General features: G+C 40.8%; 1 protein-coding gene and 1 long non-coding RNA gene across 6 annotated transcripts; one reads left to right on the top strand and one right to left on the bottom strand.

Moving 5' to 3' along the window:
- Positions 1-5050: 5050 nt before the first annotated feature.
- LOC111961419 (leukemia inhibitory factor receptor) lies at positions 5051-15678 on the top strand. Of its 4 annotated transcripts, XM_070441284.1 has the most exons (18): positions 5051-5067; positions 5165-5237; positions 6750-6942; positions 7043-7227; positions 7348-7501; positions 7611-7865; positions 8027-8153; positions 8343-8479; positions 8586-8722; positions 8815-8968; positions 9114-9175; positions 11199-11577; positions 12118-12219; positions 12317-12490; positions 12624-12749; positions 12831-12924; positions 14885-14951; positions 15066-15678. In XM_070441284.1, exons 3-18 carry the CDS (start codon positions 6876-6878, stop codon positions 15519-15521), a joined length of 2676 nt encoding a protein of 891 aa, XP_070297385.1. In that variant the 5' UTR covers positions 5051-5067; positions 5165-5237; positions 6750-6875; the 3' UTR covers positions 15522-15678. The 4 variants fall into 4 exon arrangements, with proteins under 4 accessions (XP_070297385.1, XP_023839432.1, XP_023839431.1 ...); XM_023983664.3 differs by lacking the exons at positions 5051-5067; positions 5165-5237 and adding an exon at positions 5740-6464 and having other exon boundaries at positions 15069-15678; XM_023983663.3 differs by lacking the exons at positions 5051-5067; positions 5165-5237 and adding an exon at positions 5742-6464.
- Positions 12094-22360, bottom strand: LOC139026002 (uncharacterized). 2 transcript variants are annotated; one of them, XR_011477705.1, is made up of 4 exons: positions 22144-22360; positions 21757-21849; positions 21572-21655; positions 12094-12182 (listed from the first exon to the last, which is right to left on the bottom strand). It is a non-coding gene; the product is annotated as an uncharacterized lncRNA (long non-coding RNA). The 2 variants fall into 2 exon arrangements; XR_011477709.1 differs by lacking the exon at positions 21757-21849 and having other exon boundaries at positions 22144-22354.
- Between the last annotated feature and the right edge of the window lie 1540 nt (positions 22361-23900).

The raw sequence follows: 23900 nt of genomic DNA, 5'->3' as shown, positions 1-23900 counted from the left end.
CAAGAAGAAAACAAGATAGCTTAGGATGTCCTGATCTGCCGGGAAGGGGTGGAACCAACCATGACTAAGCAGTTATGGTTTCTACATAAAACGCCTTGCGTTTCTGTACTAGTCGAGCACTCAATCGATTCACCCTGTATGTGTGTGTTGTATTGACCTGCTCCCTCGTTAAGACTTTAAAGTGTTTGATTGCTTGAAGAATTATCCAAGTCATTCCTGATTCTTTAGAATTTCCATGACATTCTACAGTTACAGCTGTTTGAGAAAGCATGCAAGATTGAGCAAAATTGGCAAAAATTGAGAGATTTGATTAGCCACTGTCAAGTCCTAGGTGATGGAGATCGGATGCACCCCCTTCCCCTGAAACACACTCTGGTCCCCCGTTGTGACCATTTTCCCAACCATCTCTGTGCAGTTAGACCTTTGATTATTTTGTCCCACCAGGGTCACAATAGTATGTCCCCTCTGATTGTCTGAGTGTGACCCCCTTCCCATGGGCTACTGCAGCCAGTGTTGCCAGCACTGCTACCCCCTGCGTGGGGGTACCCCACCGGAATCCTCACCGGCTAGGTACAAGGTCATCAAGGTTCTCATTAGCAGCTTTGAGAATTTACTTGTATATTATGCTCTACCATCAGGGGGCTCTGGCTTTGTCGAACCAACCCTGCCAGGCAGGCTCAGAATATTGAGGGCTGTGCTGCTCTAGTAGRTTCCTGTCCACATTCCTCTTTCTGTTTTGGCTGTATATAGGCAACTTACAGTAAAAAAATAAAAAAACAACGCTGATATGCAGGAACACCCCAAATTGCAGGCCACAATCACATACTGTTGGAAAAATAGGTGATGAGAGAGGTTTTGTATCCCTATAATGTAACACTTTGAAAAGGCGGTAACCACTTGTCAGAAGTGATCCGCTCAAACGCACCCATTGTCTGTTGACATTTAGGGTGAAGTTAGATGAAGTGGGACATCATATAAACTGGGATGGCTTAATCCTGATATTTATTTATTGTTACTAAGCCCATGCAGAGAAACCACATCACTTCATTGGTGTAACAGAGTGGGGGCAGGGCAACTTYAAACAGGAAGCTCACCCCACAAGGCATACAGTAATATCAGTTACATAGCTATTTGTGTTTTGATGTTAAGCTTATAAAATGTCAAAATGCTGTAATTGTGTCACGCTTTACCAACCGTAGCTAGCTAAAATAGGACAGCGGTGAAAATAGGACAAAGTGGGACAGTCTTCTATTGGGCGTTTCCAATGAAGGAAGGATATCCAGTTTACATTAGGGACCACCTGTATGTATGTTAGGCAGGGCTCTGGTTCTTGTAGTACTGTTATCCTGTTCATTTTTGGACACATGGCACCAAGCAGAACTATAGTAAGGTGAGTTCAGGAAAAAAAGAKGGACACTGCATTTCCGTCTTCTGTAACCTCTTTCAACAACTATCCAACATAGTACAACACATGATATATTTCTGAAATCCTCAAGAGCTTTCATAATCACACAAAATGTAATTRGGGTACAATTAGAACTACAATACCTTGAGAAATTATTCACACCCCTCGACTTACCATTTTGTTGTGTTACAGCCTGAATTTAACATTTAGATTTGTTGTCATTGGCCAACACACAATAATACGCCATAATGTCAGAGGAATTATGTTTCTCGAATTTGTAAAAATTAATAWTGTAAAGCTTAAATGTATTGAGTCAATAAGTATTCAACCCATTTATGGCATGCCTAAATAAGTTCAGGAGTAAAATGTGCTTAACAAGTCACAAGTTGCATGGACTGTGTGCAATAGTGTCTCACAATTCTTTAATGACTGCCTCATCTCTGTACCCCACACATACAATTGTTTGTGAGGTCCCTCAGGGAGGTTTTACAATGCCTCGCACATAAGGGCACCTATTGGTAGAAAAAAAACAGACCTTCAATATCTCTTTGAGCATGGGTTAGTTATTAATTACACTTTGGATGGTGTATCAATACACCCAATCACTACAAAGAGATACAGGCGTCCTTCCTAACTTAGTTGCCGGAGAGGAAGGAAACCACTGAGGGATTKCACCATGTGGCCAATGGTGACATTAAAAACAGTTTGAGTTTAATGGCTGTGATAGGAGAAAACTGAGGATGGCTCAACATTGTAGTTACTCCACAATACTAACCTAATAAATAACATGCATCCTGTTTGCAACAAGGCACTATAGTAGACTTTTGTTTGACTTCAATGCAGCTTTTGACATGATCTATCACGCAGGTACAGGACGGCAGGCAGGCTCAGGTTTGTAATCAGGTCAGAGTCAGGCAGGTACATGACGGCAGGCAGGCTCGGGGTCAGGGCAGGCAGAACGGTCAGAACCGTGAAAAACTCGGAAACAGAACTTAACAGGAACACAGGAAAGCACGGATGCCAAGGGAAGCCAGGCTTCCCCAATTATATGACCAATAAAAAAAGATCAAATGAATCTTTCATCTGTGTTCATAATTTTCCATCAATTCGCAAGTGGCTGAACCTCACCGGAGAAATCATTGAGCGAGGAAACAGTGCCCCTCTGTCTCAGTATGTGTAGCCCATGTATCTGATGCTGCTTGAACCAAAAGAGTATAACATTTTACCGCCATAGCGTATGATTGATGTCAGCAAGAATTTGGCCTCCCTTCATAATTTGTTTTTGCCAATCAGCGATGTGCTGAGCTCAACTGTGGGTTGTCCTTGGTGCAGCAAAATGTCATTTTCTGAAATAAATGTCTGTTTCTGGTCAGCTTACGTTGATGTCCTGCAGTAGCTAGCTTGCTAAATCAATCCCTTTCCTAAGCCATGGATGGAGATTTGGACTTAATTCTCTGTACAGGCCTGTGATGACGTCGATTCTGATCTAACCATAAATGAATATGTTGTGCCACTGACCTGAGACGATTAATAGTTCAATATGTAGCCTAGTAGGCTCACGTTAACTAGTTCATTGTAGCCCATGCGAGGAACTTAGGCTACCTCGCTAAAATGCTTGCAACTAGCTTATTACAACAARAACTAAAAGTGTACTGTATGACAGAGCCATAGACTGTTGTGCAAACATGAGAGAAGGATAGCATTGGCTTTCAACTAGTCTACAAGTAGGGAGAGTCAGTTTTACACAGAAATCAGTACCATGGACAGTCACATGATATTTAGCAACATTGATGGAACTAAATTGTTATTGGTATCTAAGTTTGTTTTTAGTGTATTGTTGATTTGATGCTGTTTACATTTTTAAGTTGAAATGGTGCTGGAATAGTGGAGGCAGTACTCCTGTTGTCTTTGTGCTGACTTGTGGTAACTCTGGTGGTTCTAAATCAGTAGATGTTAAGTAAGCTGTCAAAAACATTAACTTGCTTGACCTGCTGCAGGTGACCTGTGTATTCTCTCCTGATTGGCTCTGTGGTACTTAGTCAATGGGAACTCCGTTGCCAGCCCCATCATAAAGTTTTTACACAGTCTGGCAGTCTGACTAAAGTGCCAGAGGTATGAGGAGAGACATCCTCYTTTATGGGAACAAATATTACCTGACACTTTGGATCCTATTCTTCGACAGTTAGAAGACACACTGCATCAATGCAACAAAAAAAATATTACTAATTACTATCCATGAGTAACCTCAACCTTGTGAGTCTGTGGGTGTTTGGGCCAATAAAGTGCCAACTCAATTCTAACACTGACTAGTCTCTCATGCCCCTATGAACGGGGACACAGGGCAATAGTTTTTAATCTAAACCAGMCCTTTTTTACTGGAGTACACTAACCCCTAATTRGGGCTCTTTTCTTGACACATAGTAGCAGTTTACCAGATAWGAAGTCAAGAAGATCAAAAAGTAGATTRTTGTAAGGGTGTATTACGTCCTGTGCTGGCCCCATTGTCCTATCCATTCTGGATTCTGAGTGGTAAAATCATAGCTGAAAAATGCCTCTATGTATGTGTCTACTGTATGTGGGAATGTCTTATGTCCGTCCTACATGTAGAGTTGGTACATGGAATATTCCTCAACTGCATATATCATAAATTGCTATTGCAAATATAAGTATTATGTTCAACAACTGACATTTTCAGATATTATTTTGACAAACACACTTTAACACATTTTGKAGCTTACAATTCATTCTTTATTGTCATAGATTTGGTGGGCACTGTCATCTGTGATCAATGTTATATGCCTTTCTTTCAGCACGTACTGATGAAACTGTCACTTCATATTTTTTTCTTAAAGTCTACAAACGCTCTACATTTATTCACTCTGTGATAGGGTTGGATCTTATATGCTACTTTTATTATTGTCCTGTAAATGGTTCAGTGCCTATAATTTAGGCTGTGTGTAGAATGGGGCATAAAGGAAATTACCTCTACTAGATCATAGTGATAAGGAAAACTGCATATAATTTTGGCCTGTGTATTMATTTGCCTATAACTAATCAGAATTCCATTATGTTTATGTAACGGATGTGAAATGGCTAGCTAGTTAGCGGGTACGCGCTAATAGCGTTTCAATCAGTTACGTCACTTGCTCTGAAACCTAGAAGTAGTGTTTCCCCTTGCTCTGCAAGGGCTGCGGCTTTTGTGGAGCGATGGGTAACGGCGCTTCGTGGGTGACTGTTGTTGATGTGTGCAGAGGGTCCCTGGTTCGCGTCCGAGGTCGGGGCGAGGGGACGTACTAAAGTTATACTGTTACATTTACATTAAAAACKGAATACTTCAAAATGAGAAGATCCTGCCATGGAAAATACGACTGGGTGGACATAAAGTGGAAAGGAGGGGAAATAACTCACACCATGCAGCAGGACGGACACCTTCAGCTGCGGGGTCTTTGTAATGCAGGTTTGATAGTTATATTTTCAATAATGAATGGTTTGCTGTTATGTGACAATTAGGTCAAAAACTCTATTTTATTTTTTGGTGTAGATGGCCAAGGAAGTTGCACAGAACTTCCCCAACATCCCCTCCCAAATTGATATAGAACCTTCACAAAAACACATGGAGCAACTGTGAAAAGAAATGGCTGAGGATTTACTAAAAATGTCTGGTATGTAATGACATTTAATTCAAAGTAAATGTCAATTCTTTATTTGTATGTAGTTTTGTGGGACAGCCATATGTTCAGCTCATGCCTATGATTTCAGAGTTCAACAAACCAACAACTGCTTCATGTGTGCCACTGATAAAGAACCTGGATGTGGCCCAAAGACTGACTGGGTTAGTAAGATGTAAGACAATTTATGATATAACACAATGGATGGCTAATTTGTCATACTGCATTGATATTTGATATTATTTATAACGTGTTACGCTTTGTTTTGTTTTAGATTGAATGTTTTGCATGCCAACGGTGGTTCCTAGAGGTTATGCATTATGGGTGTATATCCACTGCACGCTTCTTAGGTGTGTAATTGACATGACCAAGGAGCTATTGCAATTTAAAACTATGAAAAATGTACATTACACTGCGTGATTTTACAGTACATAAACAAGTGTGCAATATAGAAGGGTAGTCAGTGTACATTCTGAACCTTGTTTGAAGTGAGTAGGTCACATGACCAAGGAACTATTAGAAAAAGAAAAATGCATGTAAAATCTTGTGCGATGAAAATGGACAAACTAAAGGGTGTTAATGTGTAGAGGCCCATTGAGTGGACATTCCGAACCTTGTTTGAAGTCAGTAGGTCACATGACCAAGGAGCTATTGAAATTCGAATGTAAAAAACGTTGTTCTTTGTTTACGCTCCCTACCGAATTAAACTAGGAATACAAAATGCTGCTCACATTTCCACATGTTTATTAGCTTTGGAAAGCGAATTAATGTCCAAATCGGGAATATAAGACCTCTGCAATGTTGTGCGCAATTTTTCCAACATCATGACACTTATTTGGAGTCTGGTTCAAGTGGTTTGAAAGCGCGAATATCCAACTTGAAACTTGTCTTTACCTGGGTTAAGTAATTTACGTATCGGCTAATCACATATGTTATAGCAATCTGTCAGCCGATGAGAGAGGGGTGTCGCTTTCTCTTACTTCTCTTTATGTCTAAAAAGTAGTCTGGTCCTATGACTTTCATGACCGATAGGATTTCCTGTATTGTATCATGTTTCTACTAAACGATTTAGCAAGAAAAACGTCAGCCTGGAGAAAAATGTCAATGTGCCAAACTTTTTAAATTTTTCCCACATTGCTTTTACAAGAAAAACCTCCCCTAACAACTCCTCCAGTTCCCAACGCTTTGCCAAGTTGTGTCTTTGTAGTACAGCACGTTGGCCAGCCTAAAGGAACCACACTTTAATATTTTTTTCTGAGGATACAAACTCATGGGATAGTGGGTTAGCTGACAACGTTACGAAAACGAAGCGTGCGCTTCAATGGGGCAGAACAGTCTGTGAGTTGTGATTCTGGATGGCCAGATAGCTACCAACAACCATGTGGGGAATTGTAAGTGACTCGTTTTAGCTAGTTTCAGCTTGTTCTTGATACCATGTCTTGTTTTGAGGTGTTTTGACTGATTGAATGTCAATTCCATTATTGCTAGCTAGCTAGCCAACAACTAAGGATGTATTTGAGAGACAAGTGCTCAGTGTAAAAATAATAATAATACATAAATCATTAACAAATAAGTGCTCATTGTGCAAATGTAATTATGTTTTCAATAAACATTGGAGACGAAAAGTTTACTTGTTGTCAACAATCTAAGCCAACCCCGTCTGTTTTTCCCCATAGTTGCACACGCGTTGGTTTTGTTGCTAAACAACCAACCAGTCTATCCAACAACTATCCCGACCAGAAACTACGGAGGCTGACTTTAAACCAACACCTCACCACAGCATATTTTATGGGAGTAACATCATGTTGGTTTTCCTGCTATGGGCTTCACTGTTCCTCTCAAGCCTCCAAGAACAAAATGGTCAAGATGGTAAGTCCAAAACGTTATAATTTTATCAATATTTTTGACTGATACAGAACTGTAAAGTATGTGATGTTGAATTGCATTTTCATCATGCATACTGTAACAGGCTATACCTATGTAGCTCCAGGTGTTCAGCTTTCTGGACCTCAGAATGTGAGTGTGGATTATGACCTAAAAGACCAGAGGATATCTGTAACATGGGAAGATGACCCATCTTCCTCCAGAGTACCGGACAAACTGATTTATGATGTGGAGGTTCTCTTAACAGTCAATATGACTGAAGTACACAGTGTGAGTGTTTTCCAAATCAATTATGCACATTACTACTATGGACCTTATTACCACCGGACACAATTCCAAGGTTACTATATAGAAGTATGAGTGGCTGGTTGTGGGTGTTGATGTCCTCAGGAAGCTGTGGATGTGAGACCAACCCTCGCCAGCAGGAAATACCACTGGAGTTGGACCTCGGCTTTACCACTAGAGTGCACCTCCCGCTCAGTCAGGCTCCGCTCCCGATACCAGAACTACACCAGTCAATGGAGCCCCCTACAGACCATCACTGGTTGGTGTTTTTTATTACAATTAACGCATAATCACACGCAGGCAAGTATACACACACACACAGTACACACAAACAATGCTGTTCGTTCACATCCGTAACCTTTCTGCAGGGAGTGCCTCATCACATCCACAGGTTTTCCCAAGAAGCAGCGTGGTTCAAGTCGATAGCAACTTTACTTTCTGCTGTATTCTTGGGCCAGGGCAGAGACTTGAATACATGAAATACAACAACATTCTAATGAACACCACCCACATCATTGACCAGAGTTATGCCATGGTTGTGCATATGCAGTCTCCCTCTCCGCCCAGTTGCATCAATGTCTATTGTAATTCACCTCTGTATGGCACCTGTGTTTACGTGGGATGTAAGTATAAACTTCTTGTAAGCCTCCCTCTTACCAATCTAAGCAGCTAAACAGCTCTGTAGTTCCTTGCCATACTGTAATGTTTACAGCATTATTTGAATGTAATCATAATGGATATGGGATGTGTTCAAACATATAGATCCTATAATTCACCCCCCCAGACCCCCCTGGGGACAGGAACCTTGTGTGTGAGACCCGGGACCTGGAGTCAGTGGAGTGTCACTGGGACACAGGGAGGGCCACCAACCTGACTAAACAGAGGATGACTCGTTATCACCTGAATGGAAGGTACAGTACAGTACTATAACAAAAAGGAAAAGCCACACACTCTAGTAGCTCCAATGCAATAATTTATTCACCAACAGTTCAACAGCAAGCTGTCTTTATCAGGCTAGAGTACTACCCAGGCCATGATATTGTTAGTATTATTGTGTAATAATCACTGGAGGTGACATTSTCTGTCCATGTATTCTTCAGAGCTTGTCCAAACAGAACAGTCTCAAACTGCTACCAAACAGTACGAGTGGATCAGGGGGAGAGGAATTGGACATTGACTGCCAGAAACCCGCTCGGCACACTGGAGCTCAGAGACACAGCAGATCTGAAGAAAAGAGGTACAGTAGTGTGATAGCAGCTCCTCACACACTGCATATGAATCTATTCCTTACTCTTAGTATATTGATTTACAAGGCCATTGAATGTTGAGGTTCTACCTTCCAGTGCGTTTACTAGCTCCCATGGAAGTGGTGGCTTCAGGTGTGAATGCCAGTGTTCAGTGGCAGTGGGAAAGACCGCAGTACCATATACTATTAATGGTTTGCCAAGTACAGCTGAACCATAGTGGGCACATAGACATGGTAAGTTACAGTAGGACACCTACAATACAATGGACAATAGAGTTATTAACTAGGCAATACTAATGCTAAGCCCATTTACATTCTATTCACAGAGGAACTATTCTGGCATAGGTCTTAGGTCAGTAGTTTTACATGGCCTAGCACCTGCCCAGACATACACAGTGCAGGTGTGTTGTGGATTGAAACAGCATTTCTGGAAATGGGGCGACTGGAGCGAAGGTAGCACCTTCAAAACCGAAGAGGACAGTGAGTATCCAATCCATATGCAGCTACATGGACACACCTTTTTAAATACGGGTAAAAAGGAAGACAGTTCAAACACACACCGTATGTGTGGATTGTATTTGATTACATACCATTTTTATGTCATTGTGTGTTTTTTTGTCCCCAGTTCCTGAAGCGTTAGATGTATGGATGCAGATTGAAGGGAACCAAACCATTATACTATGGAAAGTAAGTTTTGAAGATTGTGTACACTMTATAGTATACATTATGTGATATTGGTCATACTACATTATAAACTGGGTGGTTCATGGCCTGAATGCTGACTGGCTGACAGCCACGGGTATAACAAAACATTTATTTTTACGKTGGTAATCAGTTTATAATAGCAATAAGGCACCTTGGAGTTTGWGGTATATGGTCAATATACCACGGCTAAAGGCTGTATCCAGACACTCCGCTTTGCATTGTGCCTAAGAACAGCCCTTAGTCGTGGTATATTGGCCATATACCACAYCCCCTCGGGCCTTATTGCTTAAGTATAGCACATTAGGGGACTGGGCTGATAATCAAGACTTTAATTAGATACAGTGGGCTCTAAAATTACTTGCACCCCTGACTGGCAATACACAAACAATGCTTAAACAAATATAAACAATATAATTATAGAGATAAACTCAAAATACCAACATGTGAGAAATACTGTACTTTATTAATGTTTCAATGGAACCAACCAAAATAATTTATTGATTTAATTAAAATTCAATGTCCTCCAAATCAAGGTTTTACAATTAATGGTACCCTTAAAGATTACTGGAAATAACATCTACCAAAATTAAATCACTAATTAAATTCCACTTATTTAAGTTTATCTAAGTTTTAAGGAACTATATTGAGCCATTACATCACTTCCTGTTTCACTAGGGTATAAAAATGAGGTAACACACCTGCAATATCCCGCTGTCATCCAACACCATGAAGAAAACAAAAGAACTAGCAGTTCAAAAGAGACAGATGGTCGTAGACCTTCATAAATCTGGTAATGGCTACAAGAAGATCCACAAATGATTGAATATACCACTGAGCACTATCAGGGCAATTATTAGAAAATTCAAAAGATATGGAACAGTTGAAAACCTCAAGGGTAGAGGACGCAAATGCATTTTGCCCCCCAGGATAGGGAGGAGGATGGTGAGAGAAGCAACAAAATCCCCAAGAATCACTGAAAGAATTGCAGGCCTTGGTGGCGTCTTGGGGTCACCAGGTTTCAAAAAGCACCATCAGACGCCACCTCCACAACCACAGGCTCTTTGGAAGGGTTGCCAGAAGAAAGCCCTTTCTGACCCCAAGACACAGATGCAAGCGCTTGGAGTTTGCCAAACGTTATTTAAATTATGACTGGAAGAAGGTGCTCTGGTCAGATGAGACCAAAATTGAACGTTTTGGTCAGATACAGCATCGGCATGTTTGGCGTCGAAACAGAGATGCATACAAGGAGAGGCACCTCATACCCACAGTGAAATATGGAGGGGGGTCAGTGATGTTTTGGGGCTGTTTTAATTCCAGAGGTCATGGGGCACTGGTTAAGATTGATGGCATAATGAATTCTACTAAGTATCAGGCAATTTTGGCTGACAATCTGGTTGCCTCTGCCAGAAGGCTGGGACTTGGCCGTAAGTAGACTTTCCAACAAGACAATGACCCGAAACATTCCTCAAGATCYACACAGAAATGGTTCTGTGACAACAAAATCAATGTTCTGCCATGGCCATCTCAGTCGCCGGACCTCAATCAAATCGAAAACCTGYGGGCTGAGTGGAAGAGGGCAGTTGATAAGCGCAAACCCAAGAATGTGAAGGATCTTGAAAGGATCTGCATAGAGGAATGGTCCAAAATCCCTCCAAATGTGTTCCTTAACCTTGTCAAACATTACASGAAAAGACTCCATGCTGTTATCCTTGCCAGAGGTGGTTGCACTAAGTACTAAATGAGGAGTGCCAATAATTATGAAACCTTGATTTTGGTGAAATGTATTTTGTATTAAATAATTGAATGATTTTGGTTGGTTCCATTGAAACATTAATAAAGTACAGTATTTCTCACATGTTGGTATTTTGAGTTTATCTCTATAATTATATTGTTTATATTTTTTAAAGTATTGTTTGTGCATTGCCAGTCAGGGGTGCCAGTAATTTTGGAGCCCACTGTATGAATTATATCAAATAGATTATGATATTCATCCCTTTCTCTTTAGCCCCTTACAGTGAATCAGAGTCATGGGCAGATCAAGGACTATGAGGTGACCTGGGGAAGGCAGGAGACAATTGTCCATCCACCTCAGAATGACCTTCTCATCAGTGATCGATCCACCGATGAGGGGCATAGGGTCACAGTTACAGCCAAAAACTCTGCTGGCAGCTCCCTTCCCTCGATCATCATTATTCCCAGGCTTCCTCACAGAAGTAAAAGCTCCATGAAAATTGTTGGCAGTGATGGTGGGTTTAATCTATCCTGGTCCGCTAGCCCCAATGCTAGCTGTGGCTACGTGGTGGACTGGTGTCCCACACATACTAAATGCAGAGTGGAGTGGGTTAAGGTACCAGCTGGTATAACCAGGGCCAGAATCCAATCAGGTAAGATGCCATCTCAGTAAGGGGATAGTGTGTTGAAATGAGATCTGGGTTCAAACACATGTATTAGATTTTTTGTTATTTAAATACTTATTTCCTGTGTAGTTGAGTATTTTCAAATAATGTCTCCCGAATCCGCTACTTCTACTGGCAGTATTTGAAAGTATTTTGAAATTATGTCCATTAAATAGCCTACTATTTGAAAGTGTTTTCAAGTACTTATTTTAAATACTATTTTCTAATACCTGGGTTAAATGCATGGGAGTGTTTTTTTTTGTGTCAGTATATTTGTGTATTTCCAGATACATTCCAATATTCAACTACTTGTCTTTTATAATAAAAAATATCTGAATACTTACTTCGAAATGTATGTGAAAGTAATTGAGATATTTGAAATAGTATTGGAAACCAGGTCAGGCTGAAATTGCTCAAACACCATGTCACAAGGTAAATGCTTTTTAATAGTTATTGTAATACCTTTGGAGTTTGGTTCGTGAAGAATATGTATACCTTCATGCCCTTGTTGCGGTTTCTCACACCCAGCTAGCTTTGAAGAGGGGGTGAGGTACACACTCTCCATCTTTGCCTGTACTCCAGGGGCTCCAGAGCTATGGGAGAGAAGGGAGGGCTATGTAAAAGAGTGCCGTAAGTATCCACTCTTCTGACTTATAAATCCAGAATTCTTCATTCTCTTTCCTCTTGCTATAGTATTTGACCATCCATCTCTATCTTTGCTACATAGTTCCAAAAGGACAGATTCAGAAGTTGGCTGCAGAACAGCATGGTTCGGACACGGTTCTGATCTCCTGGACTGGTATTCCCCCTGAGAATCAGACRGCATTCATTCATGGTTACATCATATACTACTTTGATACTTCCCATCCTTCCAGCATGAGAATTTTCAATGTCACTACAGGTATGAAACRCATGTCCAGAGAAGATTTACAGTATTCGGAGACAAATTGATTAAATGTAATCATATCTTGCTGCTTTCTTTTTTTCTCTCCTTACTTTCTTCTTTTTKAATCATTGCCTGCTATGATGGCCAGATGAGCCTGGGGCCAAGAATCTGACAGGCATACCTGTCAGCTCCTACAGATTCATAGTGAAGGCCCTCACATCAGTAGGGGAGGGCGGAGACTCTTCACCAGTCTTCCTCCAGATGAACCCGCAGAGTATGTCCTGACCTATTCAGTTGTGTATTTTTATTGCTGCTGCTTTGTAAAAAGCTGTAACTTTCTGACTTCATTCCACAGCTGATCAGTTGATCCCAGTGATTATCATTTCCCTGGGTTCAGCTGCCTGTCTCCTCACTCTGGTGACCATCTTATGCTACAGAAACTGGAAATGGTAGGAACATGTTTACTGTCATGTCAATCAATCAATCAATCAAATGTATTTTATRAAGTGGGTTGTTCCATGTCATTTCAGAAAGCCAAGACACCCACCATCTCAGATTGTTCTGAAATTGTTTCTGTAGTTAGAAACAGATAAGATTAGCATTTGTGCAACATTATTTTGTTCAAATATAATTACATATCTGAGAAATTAAGCTAATTGATTGCACCTAAATTGGTCATTTTAATTTATAGGATTCATATAATATTTAATAAATATAGAACCTAACATCTGATTTGGACCAAGCTTTTTTTCTAACAATGAATGGTCAAAAGCCACCTATGGACCCTGCACACCCCACACCAATCCCAACAATGAGTATCAGTTCACTATGTCTGACTAGTAGTATGGAGCTGCAGCTCTGAGTATTGTTTATTCATCCTATGTAATATATTCTCAGGGAATTTGGTAATGTTTTTTTCCCCCTGTTCAGAGAAATTAGTCATTGAAGTTGTTAGGTTTCTGTCCCATCCTATATTCTGATATTACCGGGTTCTGACTAGTAGAGGGTGCTATTCCTGCTATTAGGTGATTTTTTTTATTTATTTATTGTATTTTTAAGAACCAACCAACCCCCCCCCCCATCTATAAGTAACATCACTGAGTTACACAATACATTTGTAGATACTTTAGGATGATTTGAAGTGTGAAAATGCTAATATAGGTACCATTTACTTGCATTGGATTTGTGCCACAAATGCCAAAAAGTTAGCATATGAAACAGTGGCCCAAAAAAAACAAAGCATGGTTTGCTGTTAACGTTTGTCAATATACTGCTTACAGGGTAAGGAAACCAGTATCATTTTGTAATTTGGGTGAACTCCCTTTAACATTGAGGGGGGGATCTTCTAACTTTTTCACCTAATAATGGGAACAGCACCATCTAGTGGTCAGAAAACAGTAATATGAGAATATAGGATGGGACAGAAACCTAACAACTTCAATGACTCATTTCTCTGAACAGGGGGGAAAAAAACATGACCAAATTCACTGAGAATACATTACATAGGATGAAGAAACAACACTCAGAGCTGCAGCTCCATACAACTAGTCAGACATAGTGAACTGATAATATATACCTGTTGTTGGGTTGGGATTGGCGTGTGGTGTTTGTAGGTGACTTTTGACCGTTCCTTTGGATTCCTCATGACGATCTCATTGTTAGAAAGACGTTTGGTCTAAATATGATGTTAGGTACTATATTGAATAATATATGAATCCTATCAATTAAAATAGGCAATTTGTATGCAATCAATTAGCTCAATTTCTTGGAGATCAAATTATATTTTAACAAAATAATGTTGCAGGAATACTAATTTTATCTGTCTATAACAACAGAAACGATTTCAGAACAATCTGAGATGTGTTTTTTAAGGTGGAACGACCCAAAGCCCTTTTTACATCAGCAGTTGTCACAACGTTTGTATAAAAATACTCAGATTAAAACCCCAAAGAGGAAGCAATGCAGATATAGAAGCACGGTGGCTAGGAAAAACTCCCTAGAAAGGAAGGACCCTAGAAAGAAACCTAGAGAGGAACCAGGCTCAGAGGTCCTCTTCTGGCTGTGCCGGGTGGAGATTCTAAGAGTACATGGCCGTTTAGGCAAGATTGTTCAAACGTTCATAGATGACCAGAAGTGTAGCCGRAGAGTAGAGCATTTCAGTACAGCCTGGTCTCACAGAAGTCTAATCTTGAAGTGACGAAAGCATGGATTAGTTTTTCTGCATAATTTTTGGACAAACAGTTTCAGATTTTTGCAATGTTACAAACTGCTCTTGAAAATATTTATGATATGTTTGTCATAAAATGCTGTTACAAAGACAGTGCCCACCCCACTCCATTGGCTGTTATTTTTTCCAGGACCTGTCCATATTACTGTTTTATCAACCATTTATTTTCTTCATGTCAACAGTGTGAAAGAGAACCTGTATCCTGAAATTCCAAAGCCAGTATGGAAGGAGGAATGGTTGACACCACTGGTAGGTCCTCGGTCCCACTCCATCTTGTTTTTGCATATAAGCACTCTAGACTAGAAAGCAGTACTTGCTGCAGGTAGAGTATATCCTGATATTAATGTTTTTCTTGTTTTCCAGCAGGGCAATGGCCGCCAAATCCTCTATGTGGATCCATGTCAACCCAGTGAGATTGATATAGTGTGTAACCGAGAGCAGTCTGGAGAAGCTGTACTAGATAACAATGCTGGAAAGGGTGCCTTAACCAACACAAACTCTGATGTCCCAGCTCTGCATGGATATTACAACCAGCTCCTCAGCAAGACCACTTCAGGACACTTCACCTTCTCTCCTCACACAATGGGATCGCCATCCTCTCAACTCTCAGGCACAGTAATCCAGAACCCCTCATACAACCTAGAAGTACAGGCTAGTTTAGATATGGAACAGTCTGTGGGATATGAGCCGGATATGAACTCTTTCTCCTGTCCTAACCCTGAACCACACAACGCCATGTCGTATGTGCCCGTTGAGACGGATTCCTGGGGTTACAAGTTCCAGTATCACATAGAAGACAGCTCTCCTCTCCAGGAGTAGAGCTTCTGGGCAGCCCTATTTCCATCAGCTCCACTCAATTCATATTTTTGTTCCAGCCCAGCACTAACACAGCTGAGAAGACCAATTAAGATTTTGATTGGGCCATGATTGCACTGCTCCTGGAAATAAAAGTGGCTTATCAAACAGAAAGAATGAACTGATGTTCTTGTATTTATTTAAATGCACTTCTCTCTGCTGACTTGATATGTTGCTTTATGTTAAATATCTAGATGACAGTGGACATTTTTTAATAGATACAGCATGAGTAAGTATTGCTTCCGTCCCTCTCTTCGCCCCAACCAGGGACCTTCTGCACACATCGACAACAGTCACCCTCGAAGMACCGTTACCCATCGCTCCACAAAAGCCGCGGCCCTAGGGAAACAACTACTTCAAGTCTCAGAGCGAGTGACGTCACCGATTGAAACGCTAGCGGTCACCCAACTAACTAGCTATTTCACAAATTCACACCGGTTTTTTTCTGGCAGCATATGGAAGCACGTTCGATTGTGCGTCAAGATTTCAGCATAGCAAATTTGTATGAAGGTCTGGTTATTAAATGGGTAAATAGTTCAATAGTAATATGGTCTAAAACGCTCTGGTGACAAACKTTGCTACCCTGTTTCCAATTATCTACATGGCTGGGAGAACCTATTCAAGTAAGTTAAGTAAATACTTTTMGRAAAWGTTTTTTWWTTTTTATTAATTGTTACAGTGCAGGCTAACTCAAATGAGCTAGCTAGTTGGYTAGCTAGACGACTTTACAYACTGTATAGATAACGTTAGCTGGCTAAGCGAATTAAATATCACCAGCTACCTAACTTCATATTAGTTCGCTATCTTGATGTATTTATCACTGTAAAAAACAAACTCCAAATGCCATGGAGGAGGGTGAAAGGATCATTTTTAGCAGCCCCAACTTTCAAAGTGAGAGAGTAGGTTATTCTGGATAGGGCAGGTACTTGTGTGTAGTTCCAGTCCCTAGAAGTGAGGACGGAGGTAAAAGTAACATAATATTCAGTGCAGTGTAATTTGGGTATAAGGAAGTCTGTTTCTTGTGAGTTTTTCTTTCCTCAGATAAAGAGAGCTCTGAACGCCTGACTACGGATGAAGAGTTCCCAATGAAGAGCAGTGGTTCTCAGTCCTGATCCTGGGGACTCAAAGGAGTGCACATTTTTGTTTTTGCCTTAGCACTGCACAGCTGATTCAAATGATCAACTCATCATCAAGCTTCGAGTGGTATTAATGTATTCATTTGTGATGCTATCCTTGTTATGATCCTGTTAGTGTCACATGCTACACATGCACATGTGTGTGCCCATGCATCTATCAATCCAATGTTATCATGCTTTGTTATAAGGGATATTATACTTTAGTAGTCCACAATGACCTGGTGATGTAAAAGTCTAATAATGACATACATTATATTCCATATTCCTAGATACCTTGTAAATGGAGTTTCCTTCAAAACGATTGCCTACAGTTACTGTGTAGAGCACTGCAAGGTTGAGTGACCAGGGCCATCTGGGACTGCCTCCTGGAGGAATTCAGGCGTGTGAAGGCTACCTGTGTCCTGCATAACTTCATAAGGATGGACACGAGGACCAGGAGGGGGATCTGCAGCTCGCCGGCGTGTGCCAGAGGAGAAGTCTGGTGCCCTGCAGGATGTTTCAAGGATGGGGTCCAACAACGCAGCAAGAGAGGCAATCCGTGTGCGGGAGATCTTCACCTCCTACTTCTTCGAAGAGGGTGCTRTTCCCTGGCAACACCATAGACTACACTATGCACAACCAAAGGCTCTTTTAAGAGCCATCCACATTGCAGTAAGAGTATTCTTCCATTTACTTAGCTATGTCAACTGCAGTTATTMAATTCCCAGTTTCTCTCCCTTTAATTTCTAATTCTCAGGTGATGGTGCTGTTTAGGTAAGGGTGTGATGTCTGTACAAAAACAAAACAGGCTATTTTAAGTCMTCCATATTGAAAAAAGTTTAAACAATTAGACACCCTATAACCCACACATACACGCATGTATCAATCTGATTGATGGATTGCGTTGTGCAGTAAGCAGGCTCAGGTGTATAACTGTGGCTCCTTCCACCTTCAAAGAATAGGCAAGAGGGCCAACCATGGAGAATAGTAAGACAATTCATTATTTCTATAACTACGCTATATTTTTTGTCCTCGTGTGTCTGTCCATGTTTTTCAGCATAAAGTACTCTGCAGCCACTTAGTGTGGACACCAGGTAAGGCCACACACAGATTCCTGTTGAACACTCTCTTTAACTACCTTATTTTCTCAATAACAGTCTCTCTCCTTCACTTCATCCCTCTCTCCCCTTCTCCCTAAATCCTCTAGGTTATATCAGCTGTGTCAGTGAACCCCTCTCRCATCTGAACTGGCTACTTAGAGGGCACAGCATGATCAGAGGTGAGAAGTCACGTCAACAGGAAGTATTATTGAAGAGATTCTTTACATTGAAATAGAGATTCAGTAGTCCCATAGTTAATGATCCAAGGTCAGTTTTGCATTTCACCTGATGATTATGATGACAGTGTTAGCATGTTTAAGCCTTGGGTTTTTTAAATGTTTATTCTATCTCTCCATCTTTCTCTCGTCTGCAGGTATGTTTTGATGTGAGAGAGGATGCCAACCCCCAGCCCCGTCATACAGGGGCGAAAATCTGATATCAACCTTGGAGGGGACAATTACATTACATTTTCTCAAGAGCAATTCCTGAGGGGGACACCAAAAGTAGTGCTGTAACACATAGCCTACGTTGTAATATGTTAAATGTATATTGAGGAACCATAATTCCTACAACTGGATAATTGATAGGTACAGTAGTTAACTGAAGGGTTTAACCAACTTGTTCAAATGTTTAAATCATTATAATACTACTACTAATAATAGTTATAGCAGTGCTCCTTACCAGTCCAGTATGTATGCAGGTATTCGTACTTACAACTAGCAATATCAAGAAAGGCCAGTAGGTAGCAATGGTACTGTACACTGTATGGGTGTAGTTTTCATAAATACAATGAACATGGTGTGATCWCATCTAAAAGAATCTCCATTGAGAACCATCACAAAGTTGGTCTCCGTATTGAAATGACCTTTTAAGTTGACTTTTTCTGGTACATTTATATAGTCATTAAATATGTGCCACTGGCCTGAATCTACTACAATATCTTTACAAGAACAAAAAGCTTAAAATAAGTACAGTTCTAAAAGCAATGAAAAACCCAAATAAATCAAACAAAATATCCTTCAGTCAGTGTCTCAACTCTTCAAACAGCAGCTATGGACAAGTATGTCGCACAAAGTATGCAATTTTAAATAAAATAACATGAAATAAATAATTTGTAAGTGTACTGTCATGTACTAAAAACTGAAAACTACTAAACAAAAGAACAAATATCAATTACACCAGGGGTTCTCAAACAGGGGTCCATGGACTAATTGCAAGGGGTCCGTGAAATAAAAAAGTGTAATGAATGTAGTCAGTGCCACAAGGTTTCCAGTAAGTTTACATATAATATAGAGTGGAGGTCCCTGAGGACCGCTCAAAACCTTGCCTCAAAATATGCATGGGTTCCAGTACCCAAAAAAGGTTGAGAACCACTGCTATACACACTACTGAACAAAAGAACCAAACATATGTTTGTGGGTTTCAATGGATCCAACAAATTGCTGGCAGATATTTTCCCCCTTGAGACTGTCCAGCCTGTCTTTATGTACATTACAGACAACTACGCCGTTCAGTCTCTCTTGGCCCATGCTAGCCCGTAGCCAAGTCTTTAACCTGCGGAGTGCACTGAAACTCCTCTCAGCCTCACATGAAGACACTGGCACCACAAACAAAATTCTGATCAGCACCTCAACTTGGTCAAACAACCCCCGCACCTCCACTGGAAGCCTCCTGAGGACCTCTGCTGCCTCTCCACTGCTGCTACAGGGGTATTTGTTGTGAAAGAGAGGGATCTGCACTAAAAGAGAATCTATGTTCAGTTCTGGGTACTGATCTAGAGACTCATCCAACTCCCCCGTGAGAAGCGCTCTTTCCAACTTTTGCAGGACGTTTTGACTGGCCTGGTCAAAACGGTCGCCAAACTGAACCTCCACACCATCCAACACTTAAAAATATTCTGCTCTATAGTGATCCACTGCTTTGCCAGAAAATCGTCTTGAGTGCGTCTCAATGGATTCAATAGAGTCAATCAATGTTGTTGCTTTCTCATACAGTGCAAGGTAGCTTTCGTCATTTCTCGTGCCTCTAAGAGATGACCGCACACACTCGACTGCAGCCTGCATACCAGAGACAGTCTGAGTTTTCTTCTGCAGTGAAATGTTTAGACATTCAAGCTCTCCAAGAACAGCAGAGGCAAGTGTGAGGCCCAACACAGTCTTGCCTTTGCTGAAGTGCTCGAATAAGCCACTGGCAGTTGAAGCTGTCTTGGATGCAGWTTTTGCCATCTCCTCTAGGCTGCTTAGTAYCCKCTCATACTGCCCTAGCACAGCTCTAATAGCAGTATTCCGCACAGTCCACCTTGTTGGACATAGGGGTTTCAGGGTGGTCAGATTTGTATCTTTGGACGTGGCAATTGATTCAAACATGCTCTTAAACTTTCYTGACTGGCCATAGAGGACACCTAACTGATGGACCCAGGAAAGGGAATTCCGGATCAGTGGGGAGGCTGAGCAGCCAGCCTGTGTAATCAGATTTACACAGTGTGCTCCACAATGGACATAGAGGGCTAATAGCTGCTGCCTCCTCACAATTGCCTGTGCACCTGTGTATTTTCCTGCCATGTTTGAGGCACCATCGTAACTCTGTAACTTTGCCCAGACATGGGCAAATTGAGCCTCAACAACACATCAGTTGCCACTTTCGCAATGCCCTCGCCTGTTGTCTCCGACACCCTGTATAGCCCAATAAACTCCTCGTGAGGGACAAGGTCATGGTCAACATAACGCAGACAGACACTCTCCTGTTCAGCACCAGAGACATCTTGAGTACCATCAACAATTAATGAAAATTGTACAATCGGAAGAGACCTAATCTCAGCTGCAATGCCTCGAATGACTGTATTGGCCATGATGTTCAGAATTTCATTCTGTGCTTTGGGGCCTGTGTACATTGTGGTATGCTCTGTTAACCACTTAAGTAAAATGGGATCATCCTCTTCTGCCCTAAGTTTCAAAAGCTGGTATAAATTCCCACTGTCATCCGTGTGGCCTCTAAAGGCTTGTCCCTGTCTTACTACATGCCGCACCGAACTAACAATTTTCATCAAGCAATGCCTTGCATCCTCCTGCTGTTTACCCCACGCGCTGGATAACTGGACACTGATTGGATTTAGCTGGTGTGCTGTTACAATTACAAAGTGGCGGTGGGTTTGGCAGTTTTGATGTGCTGTGAATTTTTCAATGGCTTTTCTCCAGTTCCTAAATCCTGCACTAATGAAGGCAGCATCTGCTCTTTGGCCAAAAGATGGCTGGCTTAAACCCTTTGCTACAGTGAAAACACAACACTCCTTTTATTGATGGATTATAATGTAGCCAGGGGAAATCGCGAAACCATCTCTCTTGAAACGTGAACGCTCTGTTGGCAAGAGTTTGCGGTTCTATAAATTGTGGGTGTGGCTGATAAGGTTTTGTGCCATCACTGAGGTAACTGGACAATGCTGTGCCACTGTCCCCTATACTGGTGCTGCTGGCAACAAGGGTGACACCTGGTCCTGCCGTGGCTGTGACACTGTCCTCYGAAGTCTCTCTCTTTGGCTCTTTCCCTTTCACCACCCTCACTGACTCAGTCTGTCTCCTAGAAAAGAAATAAGGTGTTTGCCGTACTCCTAACTACCGGTACCTAAAACTACACAATTAATCACAACAGCAATACCATTGCCTTAAACAAATCTTAGTTTAGTCACCAGTTTAAGTTGAGAGTAGGGGTATCCATGGAATTTTCCAATGATGTCCCTTTTTTACAAGTAAAAAAAATTGAGAACGTTTCATAATGTGGCCAAACAAAGACTCAACAAACTTACCTGAGACTCCCTGTCTCTGCCAGTCTGTCCCTGCATATCTGTCCCCAGCTCTGCTGTCTGTGTGCCATCTGTTGCCTGCTCTGCCTAATGACATCATTGTGAAACATTTACATTAGCATTTCACTTCTTTCTTATTAACATTTTATCAACTAGTCTTTGAGATATTAGGCTACTAGAGTTCTTACTTTGCGTTTTGATGTACTGAAAAATACTCTGATGTCTGTCTTTTTACTTTTTTCTGCCATTTTTCTACCTGGCTGGCTGGCTGGCCGGCCTAGCTGCACACACACACATTTACACAACACATGCTGCAACCTTTTGTAATTTTAATATAGTTTGTTTCATATTGGCTGGCTTCCAACAATAGCTGAATTTGTAAAGCTAGCGAGCACCAATTCCGTTTCTGTGGTGTTTGCTATAATCTTTGCTACCTGGTTAAATAAAGGTGAAATAAAATACAAAAAGTTCACTAGCGACAATTTAGCTTTTGCAACGAGACCATTAAATATATTTAAGACAATGGTATAAGAGAGTGTAGTTCTGTTCAGTTTGGACTTCAGTTTATCGCTAACCTTATCACAGGGACTTTGAAGCACTACAGCTGCATGCTGATCTTGGAATAAACTGACGATAGCAAAGATTCCATCTTTCACGACGCCACATAAATGGAATAGGTACTAGCTAGCTTGATAGTTAATGTTTGCTTTAGTTTGCGCGCTAGCTCTGCAAATTCAGCTAGTGTGTGAACCCTGCCAACATAAAAATAAAAAAACATTGCTATGGCGCGATTGACTGGATTAACCTCACGTCAGTTACGTACATTGAGTGCCTTTCGGACAGTAGATACGAACCCTCTATTACCTTGCCAGCTAAAGAACTGGCAGTGTATCAAACCATCGTGAGGCAAAGGGCGGGGGAGGTCGCAATCTTTTGAAACTTAAAAACGCGCTATTAAGTGTCTATAATCAGCACAAGTGCTTTCATTGCGTATTATTAATATTATTGAAATTACATAGTTATGTTTACAGTGATATATTGGGGGGACAAATCATATTTTTCCCAGGATGGGGGTGGTCGTGTCCCCCCTGGGATTTCCGCCTATGCCGTCATCGCCCCCTCACCCTCTCTAAAGATAACCTTTGGGCCGACTGGGAGCCCAAGGCTGGTTAGGAGACACTATTATGTAATTGTGATTAACTGAGAGAAAATTATGGTAGCACTGTGATTCATTAATCATATGCTGCCTTCCCAGCTCCTATGTCCTTACCTCTTTCTTCCTCTGTTTTTATAATGCACAACATATGTGCATTGAACTACAGATTGAACATGTATTTAGAATATTATAATATTTATAATGCATGTATTTATAACACTTGGACAATTAACTTCTTTCAATAAAGGGTTTTACATTCTCTACTGGTTAAAATGAAGTCTTTCATTTGATGAAATACTACACCCTATCCTGTGTTTATCAGATCAATGCAGATGATGGAAATTAGATATTGAGATGAACCGGTTTGAGTATGTACATGATGCATAGGAAGTGTAGTGTACTGTTTTTAAAAATTATATTTCTGTGTATATGAATTACAAATCAGCCTTTAACTAGTTAAATCATGTTTCTAGTCTATTGCATAGTTACAATGTGTAACCATTGATGTCCCAGGACCTAGACTCGTAAACACTGTTGAAGTGTATCATTGTAATACATACATGCAGACACAGCATCATTCAAAGACTGGAATTTTATGCTCCTGGTATTGGATATGACTGAAAAATTATCTCAAAGACATTCATACCTGAACTGTACCTTCATTTGCCACAGAGTACATGACCAGTGAATATATTAAATGTACAGGCTACAATGTGGGGATCTCATGCATGGTAATAACTACATGTATATATGACTTCCTTGGCACAAAGTTATATTATATTATACTCAATCCATAGCCTTCATTAATGTCATTGAGTGTTTTGAAGTTGATACAACTGGCTATGATAGCTAGGTTCTGAACTAATATGTATACCAAATGTTTTAGGGTCTATACACATAGCTAGCTACACATCCATAGGCATACAGGTATTTTTTATCCTCCACTGCACAATAAGCAAGAAAATAGCTAGCTAGCTACGTTATTTAATCTATCTGCATTGCATGGCAAATATCAGCAAGGCAAGATCACAAAATTGTACATTCAATTTGCAGTGAATGCTTTAGCTAGCTAGATTCTGTACATCCACTGTTTCACAAGACGACAGCCTGGTTTGCTGGTTGTTTCAGGAGTCCCTAAAACATTAAACAACCAGAATTAAATGTTCATACTCATGT

Source organism: Salvelinus sp. IW2-2015, linkage group LG4q.1:29 (assembly GCF_002910315.2).
Source record: "Salvelinus sp. IW2-2015 linkage group LG4q.1:29, ASM291031v2, whole genome shotgun sequence".
NCBI classification, from domain to species: Eukaryota; Metazoa; Chordata; class Actinopteri; order Salmoniformes; family Salmonidae; genus Salvelinus; species Salvelinus sp. IW2-2015.
The sequence above is the reverse complement of the archived record's forward strand: the minus strand, read 5'-3'. Positions and strand labels throughout refer to the sequence as shown.